A 19,341-nucleotide genomic window follows, 5' to 3' on the forward strand; every position below is an offset into this window, starting at 1 on the left:
AGACCATAAGGAATACAATTTAAGCAGAAGGTCAACACATAACTGAGTTTGGCAAAAGCTTTACATAGTTAGAACTGGCCAGAAATCAGTTTTCCATAAATCAGCAGCAGCAGTGAAAAAGAACAGCAGGTGGAGTCTCCCGAACCATCCAATATTTGCTCTGAGGCAAGCCAAACAAAGACACCTTCAAAGGAATGAAGACAATGCAATATGAAGACTTCTAAGGCAGCAGAAGCAGCTTATTGGCTGGAACAGAGATGAGTCACTGTTGCTTACCAGGAGGGACAGATGTGAGGTGGCAGGGAGGTCACACTGACAGACCCACTTTGGTGCTCCTGATGGTGTGTTTGCACCATGCCAACCTCCCCACTACCTCACCCCTGTGCCTCCTGGTGAGCAACAGCAACTCACCTAATGGAAAGCTAGCATAGTGGCACCACCCCACCTGGTGAGCCTCTTCTGCGAGGCAGTGTTTCTCAAATAGTGGGCTATGGACCGGTTTCAGGTGGACCTATCTAAGCCATCCCTAGTCACAACCGAAATTCCAAACCCTCTCCAACTTCATGCCACCAGGACCTACAGAGCCAGCTATTCAACTTTATGAATGATGGATTCTACAACGTGAGGCCTTAGAATGAGTAGAGCACAGACCATGGTACACATGATTAAAATGGACAAGAATATGCAACAGCTATTGTCCAAAACCTCTGACATCGTGATCACAGAAACTGAAAAGGTGGGAGCCATTGTCATCCAAAATTGCGAAGATTATGAGGCTGAGGTCTTTCGCCAACTACAAGACGAGATATCATACATGCCAGTTGCATACGATCCTACATCTGAAATCCACTCACAAATCAATAATGCTTTGGAAGAGGGTTGCACCACAGAGTGGATTAGTTTATCAGAGTATAATTTTTTGCTTTTTAAAAAAATCCCAGGATCCCTTTATTTTGTGTTTTACTAAAAATACATGTGGGTATTATTCCTCCCTCTCCCCCGCCCCCGTCCTGCAGTCCCATAGTTTCAGGGGATGATTCTATTTTAGAACCATTATCACAATTAAATCATTATATGCTAGTAGAAGATCAGGCACTGGAAATAACATTTGATACTTTATAAAAATGCAATGTACAAAATCTGCCAACCCATTTCTTTTACTTCCCTGCCACATATAGCTTTATGAAAGAATTATTTTTCATTCAATACAAACTTTTTTAGCATATTAAAGGGGTAGCCATGAAATGTCCCATGGCTCCAGAAAGTGCCAACGTACGCATGCAATTTTCTGAGCAGCAGTTCATTTTTTCCACTAATCCATTTGGCTGCAAATTGATTGCAAGGTTACGATATATAGATGATCCCTTTTTGATTTGGAGGGGTCCACAAGACAGGGTGGAGGAATTTGTTCAAAGGTGAACATCAGAGAACCCAGTCTCAGTTTTGAGACAGCTTGTAGTTTCCAGTGGGTCTTCTTTTTTTTCTTTTTTTGACACTGTGGTTAAGAAATGTGTATACAGCTGAACTACTATATTTAAAACCTACTGATAAAAATATTTTTCTTAAGCATGATCGTTACCATCCTATACATCTCAAAAATTATTTACCCTATCTTTAATTAAGAACATAACACGAGCCTGCTGGATCAGGCCGGTGGCCCATCTAATCCAGCATCCTGTTCTCACAGTGGCCAATGAGATGGCTATGAGAAGCCCACAAGCAAGACCTGAGCACAAGAGCACTCTCCCCGCCTGCTGTTTCCAACAACTGGAATTCAGAAGCATTCAGCCTCTGACCCTGGAGGCAGAGCATAGCCAATTCTTATGGATGAAATGCAGTTGTCTGAAAAAATCAAGAATACATTCAAGAATCCCAGGCTGTAGCACAATGTTTTCATAATAGAGGTTATCTAGTCAGGGTTGTAAAATTAGCTATGAATAGGGCCAATATCTGTAGACGTGACATTTTTTTATGTCCTTGAAAAAGAACAGTAAACATGTACTCTTCCATTTAACCTGGTCACCAAAAGGTTATAAATGCACAAACTCTCTAACTGGCATTTAATACAAGCTCTTCCAGGTTTCTCAGTAAAACATATGGTAGCATTTAAAAGAACTAAATGTCTGAATGATTGGCTGATACATAAGAACACACACATCATAAGAACACAGGCTTTCAGTCTACAGTGTTTCATACACCTAGGCCAAAAGGATATAATCCATCTTGCAAGTTTACCAGAAAGATGAATTTGCCCATCTCAGTAGTGGCAATCACATCCAGATTTCTGGTTTGTTTTTTTTACCTGTAGTAGTGCAGGAGTTATTTATGTGATTACATGTCCCTGCACCAAATTTATGTGGGGAAAACAACCAGATCTCTAAAAACAAGAATTGGTGAATACCTTTGTAACTCAAAAGTGGGAGTCCCACTGGTAAAATATTTTGTGGAGAAACACAGATAGAATGATATACTGTTTGGGGCCATTGAAAACATTAGTGACAATGAAAGATTAAGAAGCAAAAGGGAGTTGTTCTGGATAATTATTTGAAAAATCTGGCACCTAATACACTTAATGAAGACCTGGATTTCTCCGGGTATATGTAAATAGAGTATGATTTATGAGACGAATCATATCTGAAATATTGTGAAATATTAACCCCAGCAGCAAGGTGTTCCATAGGACAGGGCCTGCTACACTAAAGGTTTGGTACCTTGTAAATGCCAACTGGATCTCAAGGTCATGGTGAACCACTGGAAGTGCCCTATCAGAGGATCTCAGTGATCAAGATGGAGCGTGAGGAATCAGATGGCCCTTAAGGTACTTTGGGCCCAAGCTGTTGAGGGCTTTGTGAATTGACACAAGGATCTTGAACCTGGCCAGGTAGCAAATTGGCAACCAGTACAGCTCTCTCAGCAGAGGGTAACATGCTGCCAGTAACCTGTTCCCGAGAGCAGTCTGGCCACTGCATTCTGAACTAGCTGCAGCTTCCAGATCAGATACAAGGACAGCCCCACATAAAGAGTGTTAACACTAATTGAGTATTGAGGTTACCAATGTATAAACCACTGTGGTCAGGCTATCCCGGTCCAGGAATGGTCACAGCTGGCTTACCAGCTCAAAATTAGTAGAAGGCACTCCTGGCCACAGAGATCACTTGGTCTGTAGTGGAAAAGATGGATCAAGGAATACTCCCAAGCTGCAGATAATGGTTCCAGGGAATGTAGTTCTGGGACCTATATGTAGATACTATGCATTAGCTTGGTGTGAAATAAGATCTCAGTGTAAGTGTGTGAAAAGATAAAGTGCCAGCTGCAGGGGAGAGTTCATGAGATATACACATGTGTCTGGTTGTGTACAAGAGAAGACGGTAGAAAATTCATAATATAAAAGAAGGAGCTGCCTGAAGATTCAGAATATAAAATTGCCTGAAAATTCAGAATTATACAGGCACAAGAGTGGCTGTATACTATAGTCAGCATGGATTTTTCACATTCTGCAATGTTAAATTGAAAATACCCCCCATGCCATTCTGATCCTTCCCATAAGCCAGTGGTTCTCAAACTTTTTTGGTTTGCAGCGCACTGTAAAACATATAAAAATTTTCTGGCGCACTTCGTGTACAAAATTAAAAAATATATTAATATATTTTAAACTATGAATAAAAATAACAAACTATAGAAAACTATTACTTACCCTATACAAATGGGTTTCTTCTCATTTTTAAAATATACTTTCATAATATTTGAGGCACACCTAGCCACCTCTTAGGCCGCACCAGTGTGCCTGGGCGTACTGTTTGAGAATCACTGCCATAAGCTCAATTCAAAACAAAACCTTACAAAACTTATAGTCCTGAACTCAGAAATGCTTGCTTAACCACCCTCTAAATTTTCATGGCGATACACAAAACAGTCAGAGAGAATACAGAGTTCAAAGTCTAAAAAGAGAGAAAAAAACTAGACCCCTTTTGGACTTTTTTCTGCCAGAGTTATCATAATCTGTTGAAATTCATTAAAAATCACCAATGTTCACAGAGTACCTGTAGTCCTGTTACTGACCTTGCCCCATACTATGACCTTCACCTTCTGCAGTTTAAATGTTTAAAAATGCCTGACTGATTTTTAATTAATTTAAGAAATTTTGGCTTGAACTCAATGATGTCGGGCATGTTCAGTAAGAACCAACTGTCTGTGTTCTAAAAGCCAGACTCACAGCTGCTTGGCCTGCCTAATCAGGGGGCCACACCCACACCAGACTTTGGTTTCACGTGAGACAGTCAAGCTACACAGGAAGTGGATTGGACTATGAAAGACCAGCCCAAACTGTGTTTGCATTTTTACAAATTTGTGGGCAGTACAATATCTCAGAGAGGAGGTCAGGTCTCTTGCTCCACTGGTGCATTCACTATAGCTGCCCAATTTCCCTGCTTTTTAAAGTTTGATAGAAATATCTGTTGGCTATAGGTACATTCTTAAACTGCATTTTTTTTTGCCTATTAGTGAATATAAAAGGAGCTGCCTGAAGTGAAATAGTTTTCTTTCTTCCTGCCTGTGCATTGATTTTCTGTTCAATGTTCTCTCAATGTTTAGCAGTTCATTTGTCATTCTGGCAGTAGGTGGTATTTAGGATGATTATGAAAAGCTGGATGTGTTATCAGTTTTCTGTTTACTTTACAGCATTATGAGAACTTTATTAGAATTGTTTCAGAGGGAGGAAGGTTGCTTGTGACTGATGTCTTACTCTCAGCTTCTCCTTGCCAGGTCTTGTTCAAACATACTCAGCTTTCTGTGGTTGGTCCCAAACAGACCTTGCCTATGTTGGCGACCTATGGTTGGGGAGTAATGTTCGAACTTCTCTCCTTCATGCACTGGAATAATCATGTGCAGCATTAGCACATTAGTGCTATATGTCCCTGGAAGCAGCTGACATACTGAATGCAATTAGATCACCACCTGCATAGAGGGCTTCAAAGGCTACACCCTGCACCAGCATAAGGCATTATTTCCCAAGTGGATCAGCAACAAGGACTTTTCCACAGCAACCACAGCAGAGTGAGTACATTTGATTAGTAACATCATTTTTCTCATGTTCATAACTCAGCAGTGAGTAAGCAGGAAGGGATGCAGTGTTTAATGAAGGCTTTTCTGTTTACAGCTTTAATAAGTCACATTGCATAAAAAGGAATATGCCACCAACCAAAAAAACCACCTTATCTTTTTGCAAAAATCTGAGTTACCGTTATTACATTCCTACTGTAGTTCAAGCCTCTTTGCTATGGTTGCTAAAGCTATTGGAATATTGTTGTGGAACATGCCTCAGTGGATAACCTCCCAGCCCTTCTCCTTTATATCTTGTGTAGTGTATCTCCAACTGTTACAGTGCCAGGAGGAGTGTGGTCAATCTTTCACTATGGTAGCTCAGCAACTGGTTCAAGGAACGCTGATTCTGTCACTTTACAGGCAGCTTTTGCTCTTTCCAGTGCATTTCCCATTAAATATATTCACCAAGTATTTATTAGCATCAGAATGATGGGAGCCCCTGGAGCAAAGTAACCTTTTTACATTCTAGCTATTCATCTTTCTCACACATTTCCTGGAGCACTTTGATATTCTTCATGGTGAGAAAGATGCTTATATAGGACTAAGTGCAATTGCAAGATATGAGTAAAGAATTACATAATAATGTCACTTCTGAATAAACAGGAAGGGATCGTATATATAATGACTAGTTAACTAAATTTGAGTCTGAAAATGCTGTTTTTTACATTCTGGTCCTACACTTTTGCAGTGCCATGTGTGCCCATATCCCTGGCATAACAACCATGCAGTACCAGTCAAATGGGTTGGTTCTTCATATTACTGTAATATAGCAACCAAAGCATCCCAGTGCGCCAGATTACGTTTCCACATGCCCTGTGCGAGTAATGCCAAATCTTAAGCACATCTTGAAATTGGCCCGCTGCAGTTATAATGCTGTTCATGCTGACATTACATATCTAGGGTAGGGATGATGAGAATTCTGGTAAGAATTCTGCTTTAGTCAGATATGAAACTGGATTTCATAATAGTTTGCATGCTCGCCCTGTTTCGGGGGCAAGCATGCTTGCTGTGAACTCAGCAGCTTTTCCCCGACACCAGAATCCATTGGGCAACAATTCCATTCAAGTCCCCTTCACTGGCTGCTCCCTTGATATGGTAAAGTGAGTTACCTTTCCCCCCCCTTGAAATGTAGAGTTGTAGGAAAACTATGTGTTGTTCAAAGCTCAATGTGGCAGCTGATCAGAAAGACTGGGTTGACAGAGAAATCAGACGGGGGGAGAGAGGAAGAATGAAAGAGAAGCAGGAGTGCCTGCAGGCCTGTGAGTGTGTTGGAGGCATTCCTGCCATGGCTCTGGAGCAACCTCCCTGCTGCCACTGAGCCACTGCCACTTGCACTGCAGCAGAGTGTGCTGCACAAGGGTATCTCCTCCTCTTCTTCCTCCTCCTACATGATCTAGCCCAGCTCAGAGCTTCTACCACAGCTGCTGCTCTTTGCTTCTGCCCTTCTGCTGGAGGGCACCTAGATGAGGCAGCAACTATCCTAGAGAATCTCCTTAACATAGACACTGAATCAGACAGTGGCCAAGTTGAAGAGACGCTCTGGGCTTGGCTTTTGATCTCTGTGGTATTAACACTAAATTTCCTTCCACCCTCATGGGGAGGGAGAAATTGAACCTGGTAAGATAGATAATATAGTGGGGGGGAACTACCACAGGATGAAATGGTCTTCCAATCTGCTAGATTAGGATTGGACTGGAAATAAGTGCCTCATATCTCTAATCTGGTGGTGTGGGGAGTTGGAGGATAGTACATATCAAACATAAAATAGTTATGCCCAGATCTAACAAGGGAATCCCAATGTTGAATCAGGCTTATGCTGATGAAACCACTAGAGTGTACACTTGTATACTGAAATTGCAATTTTTATGTGGTCCCCACTTAACTGTCTGGATGTCATGCTATGGTTTATTTGTATACTGCTTTTTGGCACAAAGCAGTGAACAGCATATTTTTGTATATGTTTTTGTTTTATGAAAGATACAATAAACCAATCAAAAGAATACAAAACAGCAAAATCACAAAATACCTAGCAATCACATTGGATATGCATTTGTAAGCTGCATTTATGCTCTCACAACAGGTGCAGCTCCCAAGCATTCCATAGCTCACATGGAAGGCAGGAAGCATCTTAGTATGCAGGTGAGGATGCTCATCCCAGTCTAGGCCATTAGTTGTATACAATGAGAACTAGATCAAGGTTGTGTGGAAATTCAGGCACCTTATATACTAATAGCAAACTCATTCTCCAAGTGTAGATACTTACAGAGCTAAAAAGGTACCATCCATGCACAAGAAGGAGGTATCAGCAGACTTGGAGGAACCTTCAGGTTTGCAGATGCAGGAAAAATATTTAGAAAAAAAGCCCTGGGACGGGGAATTCCCCCAAGCAACCAAATGAGGATTGAGCATTCTCAGTGGTAACAGAACACTAAAGACTCATCTACACTCTGGTATACTGTGTGCCACTCACATCCCATTTTAATTTGCATGGTTCACATGATGTTACTGGCAAACAGAAGCGATCATACAGTTTCCCCCTTGTAAATCCATACTAACCCAATCTGCTGATATGAAAAGGGAAAAGATGTCTTCACTCCATATCTCTAGTGCTTGCAGACACTTTGCTCTGATGCTTTTAGGTGGGTGTGTTAATCATTCTCCTCCCTAAGCCCACTCTCTCCTCCTTCTTTCATTTTGTTTCCTCTAGGCTGACAAGCAACTTCTGGCTGCTCTCCTCCATTCTGCTGGCCTTTTTTATGTTGCTGCAAACGGTGCTGTTATTTTTCTTTTCTCCCTAACTTGTACGCAAAAGCATAATATTGCTCAAACAAAGAGTTGTATTTCAGCTGTATCCTACCAGAGAAAACACAGATATTCACACTTTCAGTGTTTTTTTTTTTTAAAGGAACCTCTGCAGCTGGCAGAACAGACTGAACATGCTCGGTCACCTTAGCAACCAAAGGGAGTGGAAACGTATAATTAGAGGGCAGGGTCACAAGGAAAAAGAGAGACTAATCGTCCCCAGAGGAATGCCTACTTGTGTGAATTGGAAAAAACGATTCGCAGGTAACATTGAGCAGGAACTGCAGATGATGCAAATGAAAAGCAAAGGTAAAAGAAGTGTATTTCCTACAAAGAAATGCTTCCATGTAGGTGAGCCCTAGCTGATTGTTGAGGGCAAGAATAAAAAAATATCCTGGAAACAGGCATGACTGGTTCACTGGTTCATGAAGAAGAGTAATCTATTCCGCAACATTTTGTTGTGTACCCCATTTGTTTTGTATCTATTAATAGTGCAATAAAATGATGTATGTATTCCCTCTGGTAGAAAGATGTATAAAGAAAGCAGAAAAGATCAGAAAAGTATCCATTTTGTATTATCTGGAGCTGCAAAGAGCATCCCAAATCTTCATATTTCCATAGGTGATCTTGTGATTTTTTCATTCAGTTCAGAATAAGATTCAAAGTACCTTTTTTGTTTGCAAAGAAGAAAATGTAGAACATAGCAAAATATTACTGAATTTACTAAATTAAAAATCCAGCATACATATCCATTTCAAAGTTGTTCAAATGGAGTCCAAACTGCTGCACCCAGAAGAGGCTAACATATTCATCTCATGGATCTGACATTCTGTCTGATTACAGTGCAGGTTGTAACTGGAAGATAATGGTATAATGAAATGTCCTCAGGACAATTTGCACTTACTGCTGACATGATGAGTTCTCCGCCTAAATTCTGGATTTCAGCTTTAACCTGACTGCAGATTTTGAGCTGGTGGGAATACAGTTTGATCTGTTCCAGATAAGCCAGTAAGTCCTGCTTACAAGATGGGTCTTGACACTAAAAAAAAAAGAAGAAAAATGGCTTTGTTTTGCTAGTAATTTTTATTTTCTAGAATCCAAAGAAGACCTTCAAATGAGTCCAAGAGATTTCATGCACACAGTGAGTTGGTTGGTTGGTTTTACAACTTTTTTACTTGTAAAGCAGACAGCATGCTGTATTACAAACTCCTGGCATTTATTTATTTAATTTCTATCCCACCCTTCCCCACAGAAGGAGCCCAGGGTGGCAAATAATACACTAAAAACACTCTAAAACGTCATAAAAACAGACTTTAAAATATATTAAAACAAAACATCTTAAAAACATATTAAAACATATTTTTAAAACAAAGATCTTAAAAGGCAATTCCAACACAGAGGCAGATTGGAATAAGGTGTCTACTTAAAAGGATTGTTGAAAAAGGAAGGTCTTCAGCAGGTGCTGAAAAGATAACACAGATGGTGCCTGTCCAATATTTAAGGAGAGGGAATTCCAAAGGGTAGGTGCCACAACACTAAAGGTCCACTTCCGATGTTCTGTGGAATGGACCTCCTGATAAGATGGTATCTGCAGGAGGCCCTCACCTGCAGAGCACGGTGATCGACTGGATACAAAAGGGGTTAGATGATCTTTCAGGTATCTTTGCCCCAAGCTGTATAGGGCTTTGCACACCAAAACCAGAACCTTGAACTTGGCTCAGTAACTAATGGGCAGCCGCTGTAATTCTTTCAGTAGCGGGGTAGCATGGTGGCAATCCTCTGCCCCAGTGAGCAATCACATCGCCGCATTTTGCCCCAGCTGCAGCCTCTAGACCATCCTCAAGGGCAGCCCCACACAGAGCACATTACATTAATCCAGCCTGGAGGTTACCAGTGTATTTATTTATTTTATTATTTATTTATTATTTGATTTATATCCCGCCCTTCCTCCCAGCAGGAGCCCAGGGTGGCAAACCAGGGACAAAACACTAAAAACATCTTAAAAACAAAAAAGTCTTAAAATCATCCTTTTAAAAACTTTTAAAAAAAACTTAAAAAGCAATTCAGCACAGATACAGAAAGCAGATGTTTGATACGGTATCTTTCCAGCCCTCTAGACGTTCTGATGCTGCCTTACCTTTTTCATACCTTCCAAGTGCTTCTAAATGTAACACTTAAGTGCACACGACACATGCAAGGAGATAGCAGCTGATGCTCCCTAGAATGCCCTCCTCCCCCAGCTGATGTCAAGAATAATTGGGGATGAAGCAGTTCAGCAGAGAATCTGGAGGGGTCAAGGGATAAGTCGGCTCCCACTGGCATTGAATAATAACCCTAACACTTCTGTGTCCATGCATCCATCACTGAAATTAATACTTTGACATAGCCAACCTTCACCAGGCCATACAATAAGCAATATTTTCATATGAACATTATCAGGCACTCCAAGTGGTAATACTTACAGTGCAAAATAATATGTGGGGATGAATGTTTTAAACAGCTAGAATGCATTGCTCAATGAATGACTCAGTGCAATGTGATGCTTGAAGACAGGCATTCCAATCCAACCCTTGGCATGTGTTGTATTAAGATAAGCATATGCAGTTGCACAGGGGAAACATGCAAGCTTGTGTAAACTTTCAAATTAACTTAAATTACTGTGCTTGGGTGGACAGTAATTTATTTAGTGTTGCACAGGGATGTGCAAAATTGATGTTTTTGTGCATATTTCTGCCCTCCTGTATCCTGGCACTGCATGTTTGGAACATTTACTATTATAGTTATTTCATTTATGAATAACTTCCCATGAATTTTCTTGAAGTGATTTCACAACACAATAAAAACATATGAAAATAGCGACATACTGTATATAAAAACAATTTCAAATCCAATATAGCTACTGACTGGGATAAAAATCTCCACAGAAGGTTTGTTGAAAGAGGAAAGTCTTCAATAGGCACTGAAAAAATAATAGGGATGGCGCCTGACTGATATGCAACAGGAGAGAGTTCCAAAGGGTAGGTGGCTCTGGCCATTCTGTGGAATTGACCTTCTGATAAGAAGGTATCTCTAGCATGCTTCTTCCTGCAGAGCGCAATGATCAGCAGATAATATATCTTTCATATAAGAAATGTAAGGATGTCATCATGCAGCCCCCACTGGAAGATTTGTAGTGCTGCATCACCATCCTGATTTGCATCAAGACAGAGTACAGGCTCCATTATAGGATTTGTAATGCTTCTTCAGAATCCTTGAGTTGCATGAACTCAGGGTGGGGTAGGGAAGCAAACAAGAAGGCAGGTTGCAAAACAGTAGTGGCCATTGCATGGAAATGAGAAGGGAGGGACACTGACAGGCGGAAAGTGGTAGTTTAAAACAATGAGAGATACCTGAACAGATTGGGAAGGGATGAACATTGAGAGATTTTTTAAAATTTGAACAAGGAGAAATAGCAGAGATGGGTACAACATAGAAGCTAACATAACAGAGCCTTTCCCCCATGCCCTTCTCATTGTATTCAAATCACTAATCACTGTACTCAAACCTCTGCCATTGTTTAAAACCACAATTTTTCTCCCACTGCCTTTCAATCCATGATTTACTCAAACCTCTGCTGCTGTCTAAAACCATCATTTTTCTCTGTCTCTCAATTTCTGCTTCACTCAAACCTCTGCTATTGTTTGGAACAGCCACTTTTTACCTTTAATTTTCCCTCCTTTATCACTGTACTCGAACTTCTCCCTCTTCCATTCCTCAGCTACCTCATGAGAGGGGGGAAAAAGGATGCAGAGCCCTCAATCATTCCATAGTACCTTCACACAATGTATTTCGCTCCTGGTACAATGTGTTGTCTTCAACATGAAGTTCCAGATTCAATGTAGTAATTTAGAACGGGTATTTTATTAACAAGCAGATACCTGTATTATAGAGCCACAAGAGTGGCTGTATACTATAGCAATATGTGGATTTTTCACATTCCACAATGTTAAATTGAAAATAGCCCCCCATGCCATTCTGATGCTTCCCATAAGCTCATTTCAAAACAAAACCTTACAAAACTTATAGTCCTGAACTCAGAAATGCTTGCTTAACAACGCTATAAATTTTCATGGCGATACACAAAACAGTCAGAAAGAATGGTGAGTTCAAAGTCTAAAAAGAGAGAAAAAAACCCGAGAGCCCTTTTGGACTTTTTTCTCGGAGAGTTCTCATAATCTGTTGAAATTCATTAAAAATCAGCCATGTTCACAGAGTACCTGTAATCCTATTACTTGCCCCATACTCTGACCTCCATCTTCTGCAGTTTAAAAGTTAAAAAAATGCCTGGCTGATTTTTAATTAATTTAATAAATTTTGGATTGAACCCAATGATAGTGTCAGGCATGCTCAGTAAGAACCAACTGTCAGTGTTCTAAAAGCCAGACTCACAGCTGCTTGGCTTGCCTAATCAGGGGGCCACACCCACACCAGACCTTGATTTCACTTGAGACAGTCATGGCTTTCCCCAAAGAATCCTGGGAAGTGTAGTTTGTGAAGGATGCTGAGAGGAGACTCCTACTCCACTGACAGAGCTTCTGTGGCCAGAGTGGTTTACCAGTCAGCCACTCTGAGTGAAGCTCTGTGAGGGGAACAGGGCGTCTCCTAGCAACTCTCAGAACCCTTCACTAACTACACTTCCCAGGATTCTTTGAGAGAAGCCATGACTGTCCAAAGTGAAATAAAGGCCTGGAGTGGATGTGGCTAGGGACAGCTTTGGTTTAAATTTGGGTGGGAGGCTATATGTGCCTGCTGTAGAATAAAAAGGTGGGGGAAATGCTGAAAAGCAATGATACCATTCACAATGTTTTCCTTTTGGAAAGCTAAGGGGCTTCCCCTCTGCCCAGTGCCCACCCACCCAATCTCCTCCCCTCCCCCTCCTCCTCCCCTCTCTGCCCCTCCCCCGGGTCAGGTTTGGACTACAACCTGGGAGACCAGGGTTCGAATCCTCACACAGCCATGAAGCTCACTGAGTGGCCTTGAGCCAGTCACTGCCTCTCAGCCTCAAAGGAAGGCAATGGTAAAACCACCTTTGAATACCATTTGCCATGAAAACAAATTTGTAGGGCAGTACAATATCTCAGAGAGGAGGTCAGGTCTGCTGCTCCCCTGGTGCATTCACTATAGCTGCCCAATTTCCCTGCTTTTTAAAGTTTGATAGAAATATCTGTGGGCTATAGGTACATTCTTAAACCACAATATTTTTTTGCCTATTAGTGAATATGTACAACATCCATCAACTGAATTTAACCTTATCTAATTGAACAGCCTTACTCTTAAAATTCTAGTCATCTTAAAGGTACAGTAATGCATATTATCACGACTTGTGGGTATACAGCTGGTATAGCACAGTGGGGAGGAGAGCCTGGCTGGGAGCCCAGAGTCTGTGAGTTCAAATCCTCACTCGTGTCTCCTGGCTGTAAAGTTCCAGCTAAAGATCACCCCCACACTGAGGGGCTCAGGGGTTACGTGCCCTGCCACCTGTGCAGCCGTGGGCAAGTTGCATAGTCCCAAGGAGCCCAGTTGCCCCTCAACTGGCACTTGCGGACAAGGAAGGGGCTGGCTTGTGCAGCTGTGGCTAGCTGAGTAGGCTCTAGCCAGCTGGGGAGGACTAGCCTCAGAGGGAGGCAATGGTAAACCCCCTCTGAATACCGATTATCATGAAAACCCTATTCATAGGGTAGCCATAAGTCAGGATTACCTTGAAGGCAGCCCATTTCCATTTTCCATTTTGTGGGGGGTGTGCAAGCAAGGGAGGCTGCGGAATAGGAGGGAGGAAAAGGAGGCAAGGATATGGGGGAGTTGAGAAAAAGAGAAGAGGTAGGGAAAGGGAGTGAAGGTTAAAATGTGGGTTTGCAAAGGGGGGCTGCAGAACCAGAGAGAGGGGAGGAAGCATGGAAATGGGAGTGGTCTGTGTGTAAGGGGGAGTTGAGAAAAGGAAGAATAAGGAGGAGGGAAGAAAAGGGGGTGAAGGTGAAAATGGGGGTGCAAGGGGGTTGGAAAAAAGGATGGAGTAGGAAGTATGGGAATGAGGGTGAAAATGAAAGGGGGGTATGAAAGGGGCTACATAATAGGAGGGGACAGTGGCTTCATAATTGAGTGGAAGGTGAAAAGGGTGTTTAGTAGTTGCAATGTGCGGAGTGAAGTTGATTCAGGAGGTTACCATGTAGGTCATCTCTGTGCAAGGAGAAGCTGCACAAAAGAAGATGGGCGGAGGCATGAGCATGGGGGTGAAGATGAAAATGGGGATGCAAAGTGGGGCTACAGTATAGAAGAGAAGTGGCTTCAGAAATGGGGTTGGGAAAGTGACAAGGGAGCTTAGCAGTTGCATGGGATGGGAAGGGAAAGCTCTACGAGGTTAATGAGGACAAAGTGGGGGGCTGAGTGGGGCAAGCAGGGACACAGCCCTATGTGTGTGCATATATTTATATATATACACACACTTCCAGTTCACTGATGTTATTTCCACAACATGTGAAGCCATATAATGGTGGCACATGGTGTGTGCATTAGAGTGAGAGCAGGGGAGGAAGTGCCAGTGCAATCCTATGCGGGATTATTCAAAAGTAAGTCCCACTATGTTCAATGGGGCTTACTCCCAGCAAATTGGTCCCAGGTAAAAATCCCAGGCTATGGTCTGAAGGCACATAAGGCCAGCTCCCTGCTGAAGTTAAGCAGGGTCAGGTCTGGTCAGTGCCTGGATGGGAGACCTCCTGGGAACCATATGTAAGCTGCCTTGGGTTTCTATCAAGAAAAGAAAAGCAGGGTATAAATAAAATAAACAAATAAACAAATTCATAGCATAGCAGCCTGCATTGATTGGGTATTATGATCCCTATTCAAAAGCAAAGACTAAGTGGTATAATTCAGATCTAAATCATTGTTGTATATTGTATGCCCATTAGACAGCACCAGTTTAAGTTGTCTTGTTAGCTAGCTCAGTATAGAAATGGCTATTGCATGTTTCCATGATATTTACCATATCAAGATTTGCTTTCATTTTAATGAAAGTCTGTCATCCAAATGATAACAAAATTAGCAATTTGATTTCTCAGAATAAAAAGTAATGATCAGGTGGAGCTGAAACTGACAGATTTGCTGAAAACAATGGTAGAATGTTCATTTAGTTTGATGAGTATAGCCATTTTGCAGAACAATAGCAGGGGGACTCTTAATATAGCTCTATAATTCAAAATGTTGTAAACTGCTGCAACCATACATTAAATGGGGTTTGCTTTACTTCCATCTCATCTCTTGGCCAAGGAAATAAAATTACTTTCCCCACTGTACTGATTCTAGTAATGGCTAGTATTATAGATCATGGCCATAATCCAGTACAGATCAAAGTACACTTTAAAAAGGTAAAGGTGTCCCCGCACTTGTAGTGCGAGTCGTTTCTGACTCTTAGGGTGACGTCTTGAGACGTTTACTAGGCAGACCGTATATATGGGGAGGGATTGCCAGTTCCATCCCCGGCCTTTCTTTACCCCCCAGCATATGCCAGGTATGCATTTTACCGACCACGGATGGATGGAAGGCTGAGTGGAACTCGACCCCTTTTACCAGAGATTCGACTTCCTCCTTCCATTGGAATTGAATTCCGGCCGTGAGCAGAGCTTCAGCTGCGTTACCGCCGCTTACCACTCTGCACCACTTAAGCCCATTGAAAATTAAATGTGCTGGATTGTTGCCCACAATACTAATTTCCATGGATTTCAATACATGGGAGTTGTTTTTAAGCTCCTCCAAAGGACACCCATGATTGTGCTTATTGTAATCACATAACTGTAATTTTTGTTTCAATCATTTCATCATTGAAATAGTGTCCTTTAATGGTAGTTTGCTTGGTATGCAACAAAATGGTATCTTTACGAAGAAAGAAACATTTTAATTAGTTTGCTTTTAAGTCTCTGGCTTCTTCAGCACAGTGATAGTAGCTTAAAGTGCATTGTTAAGGCTGCTGGGTGATGGTCCTTTGTTAAATTGATGACTTGCTACTAATCAAGGATGATTGATCTTTCTTCAATAAAAACTAATGAGTGAAGGGTTTCCTCTTAATGGGCAATTTAGGGCCAATCCATACCTAACCTTAAAATCCACATTTTCCATATTCAGTTGGTGGCCTCAAGATCCACACATGTTCTGTCTGTGCTCAGATTTATTTTTTAAAACCTGAATTGCAACAACCGTATGTGTGGGCATTTGTGTGTGTGTTTAGTTAGCTTCTGCACAAGCCACACCCCTAAGTCCCTTTACGGTGTCTAGTACAGAACTAGTACTTTGCTCCAGGTGAATGTAAAGGGAAGCTTTCTAGTTTCTCCCCTTCATTCCCAACCTTGTGTAGAACGACCGCGCTGTTCCCTTTCCCTTTGTCACACACAGATGCAACAGCCATTGATACATTTCTCCGCCGGACATGCCTGCGTGTATGTCAGTGTCAGCTGCACACCCCACACGTGTATATATAGCCATTCTCCTGCGCCGCGGTGGCTGTTGCTTCATGCGGCATCCAACGTGGCCAAGAAATGCAGCCGGGATCGCCACCTGGCTGTGTGTGTGTGGGGGTCTTCCTCTTCTTGCCCACCGGCTGCTGGTGTCGCTCGCCTCTGGGCCTACCTCTGCCTGCTCCTGCTCTGCAGAGCGATCCCCTCACTTTCGCTCGCCTTCCTCTCTTTCGAGGCAGCGGCGACATCCTCCCTCTTTCGCCTCCCAGGCGTAGCCGAGGTCTCAAGCATCTCCAAGAATGCCAACAGAGCACACATGCACACCCTTTCGCTCTCGTTCTCAACCTCCCAGGGAGAAGAGAGAGGCGGCGTGGGGGGGGGGTGTGTGAGAGAGAGATGAACGCAAACAAACTGAAGGCGAGGGAGGGGCCGGTATTAAAGGAGCGAGCCCGATCCAGCTTGCAGCAGATTCGGTCCTCAGAGCTCAGGAGAGAGATCACATGGAGGGGCAGGACCCTGACAAATCTCCAGAGGCATCAGGCACCTGCAGACATGCATGCATATGCGTGTGTGTGACTGTGCGCCTGTGTACATGCTGGAGCACCTCTCAGCTCAACAAAGTCCGGGGCCTGCTTTTCAGAACCTGGGCTTTTCAGGCTGATCTTCCCCAATCTGACTATTCTGAGCACACAGAAGCTGTGCCTTCTCTCTCCCTCCCTCCCTTTTCCTTGCCTGACACCCGGATCTCTATTGGCCTTTGTTTGCGCAAAATCGCAAAATAGCTTTTAAGTGGAAACGTGATTCACTAGACATTTGATTTTAGGTTTGATTGTAAAAGCATAGGTATTTTTTTTAAAAAAGCAGCATGATACAGCTACAGAAGCAGGGAGGAGGTACCCTGGTTCAGTATGGGAAGCAGAAATGAACTGTAAGGAAGGAGGAGGAGTGGACAGAGGATGGGAACTAACCCAGTCATCTGCCCATAATTCAAAAAAAGTGGGGAAAGATGTCCTCAGTACAGAGGTTAGCGCTGTCAATAATCGGGACAGAAAAAATAATTGGTTCATAGCAGAGTATGGGAGATGTGGATTTAAACAGCAGAAAGTCCGAAATGGCAGGGAACGTCATATGGACAATGGTGAATTAATGGACACACAAGGGGGTTAGATCGCAGATTAAAAGGAGTATGGATGGACCCTTACTTGCAGGATGGAGTTTGGGATCAGTGTTTGATGGGTTTCTGAGTGTAAAAAAATAAGGCAGTTGGCAGTTCTGAATTTTGGCATTTTTAAATTGATCAAAGACCTGGTCAGTGAATGAAGGCATCACCCATCTTCGGGTGCAGTTGCTCTTGGGAATATGTTACAAGATTAGTACTGTCTGCTTTAGGTATTGATTTGCTTCCACTATGTTTTGCTTTTCCACAGGTAAACCAAACAGAAGTCAGACAGACATCCTAAGTCCCCAGTGCTTCCTCTCATCTCATAGAAAACAAACCCTGTAGTGGTGTCCCCTAAACTTCTCGGTGCTTGGGGTGGGCAGTAGTAATAAGCCAATACAGAAGGGCCGTAGCTCAGTGCCAGAGCATCTGCTTTGCATGCAGAAAATCCCAGGTTCAATCCCCAGAATCTCCAGGTGGGCTGGGAAGACCCTGCCTGAAAACCAAGAGAGCCCCTGCCGGTCAGTGTAGACAAGACTGAGCTAGATGGATATAGTCTGACTCGGTATGAGGTATTTTCTGATGTTCCTGCAAGGCAGTGCTTGATTTTGAAGTCAGCACTGATTACTAACGTGTTTTTAATTGAGTTTTGAAGAAGTCTTACTCTTCTGTCTAGAAACTATGTTCAGCTTGTCAGTGTATACATTCACAGGGAGGATGGAAGGGGTTAAAACCCCCAAATAAAATCCAAGTCTGTGCTATTACGAAACGTAAAATATAGACAGTTTATCAAAAATACTGTTAACAAGAATTGCAAATGCCGTGTACAGAATCTAACTGGTAAGTCTCCTATTGACTTCTAATCTGATTTACAGTGCTAGAGAAAGGCATGGACAATAAGCAAATTCAAATCTAATGTCACCAAGCAACAATATCTATATTTCAAGAAACAGGGCCAAAACTAGGGGCCCTTGACAAGGTGCTACCAATGGGCCTGCACCTCCCTCCCTCCTAAAACACACACACACACACACACACACACACCAATGTCACTGCCCTTTTTTCCTCCTGCTGCTGCCACCACCATGGCAGCGGCAGCACCACCAGATATCACTGTCCTCATCAGCCCCCAGGTGGCATTATACTGGTAGTGCTGCTTTTGATAGGAGCCAAGCTCAGTTCCCATCTATGGTCAGCACTTGCCATCTTAATGTATCCAAAATGCAATACTCTATCCTATAGATTTATGAAATCCAGCACTAAAATGGCCATCTGGGGCCCTGGTGAGGAGGGCAGTAAGTTGTAGTACAGCCAGGTAAGGCCGGTGAGGGCCTTTCTGAGCCACTGGCCCACTTGTCATTTGTAAAATCTAGGCTGTAGAAGGGCATTGTTGGCAAATGATGGCATGTATCACATTGGAAGATGAGCAGGTGAATGAACCCCAATGTTGTGGATGACATTAGGTCCTGTAATAGTGCTGCTAGATTAGACATGGGGACAGACTTGGCATGTGGGTCTGCCACAGATGGAGAAATCTCTCCAGATCGAGAAAACCTGAGACCGGACAATCAGCCATTTTGTGTTTCTTAATCCTAGCATCCCTAGGTGCATCCTGAAGCCTACATAGCATCTAGGAGAGCCTAATCTATCTATGTCTGCTACCTCTTCCCAATGACAATGCAAGTTTTATGGCTTTAGCACCAAGCCAGCTTATCTCCTCTCCTGCTTTGTTTTGCTTAACTTCCAACCTGATGAAGTGTTCTGGAGAACTTGAAGATTTGTTCATCATTTCATAACGTT

At 42.6% G+C, this 19,341-nt stretch overlaps 1 protein-coding gene across 5 annotated transcripts in view; it reads right to left on the bottom strand.

The window, feature by feature from the left end:
- The window catches only part of CTNNA3 (catenin alpha 3), a 1,138,512-nt gene that overhangs the window by 18,521 nt on the left and 1,100,650 nt on the right, over window positions 1–19,341 (bottom strand). For 4 of the 5 annotated variants that reach the window (XM_061635147.1, XM_061635148.1, XM_061635144.1 and 1 more), the window contains one exon: window positions 8,807–8,941. The exons of the other annotated variant lie outside the window; for it this stretch is intronic. In XM_061635147.1, the coding sequence (XP_061491131.1) occupies window positions 8,807–8,941 (135 nt within the window). The remainder of the gene's footprint in view (window positions 1–8,806; window positions 8,942–19,341) is intronic. 5 annotated transcript variants of the gene reach the window in all.

Source organism: Rhineura floridana, chromosome 7 (assembly GCF_030035675.1).
Source record: "Rhineura floridana isolate rRhiFlo1 chromosome 7, rRhiFlo1.hap2, whole genome shotgun sequence".
Taxonomy (NCBI): Eukaryota; Metazoa; Chordata; class Lepidosauria; order Squamata; family Rhineuridae; genus Rhineura; species Rhineura floridana.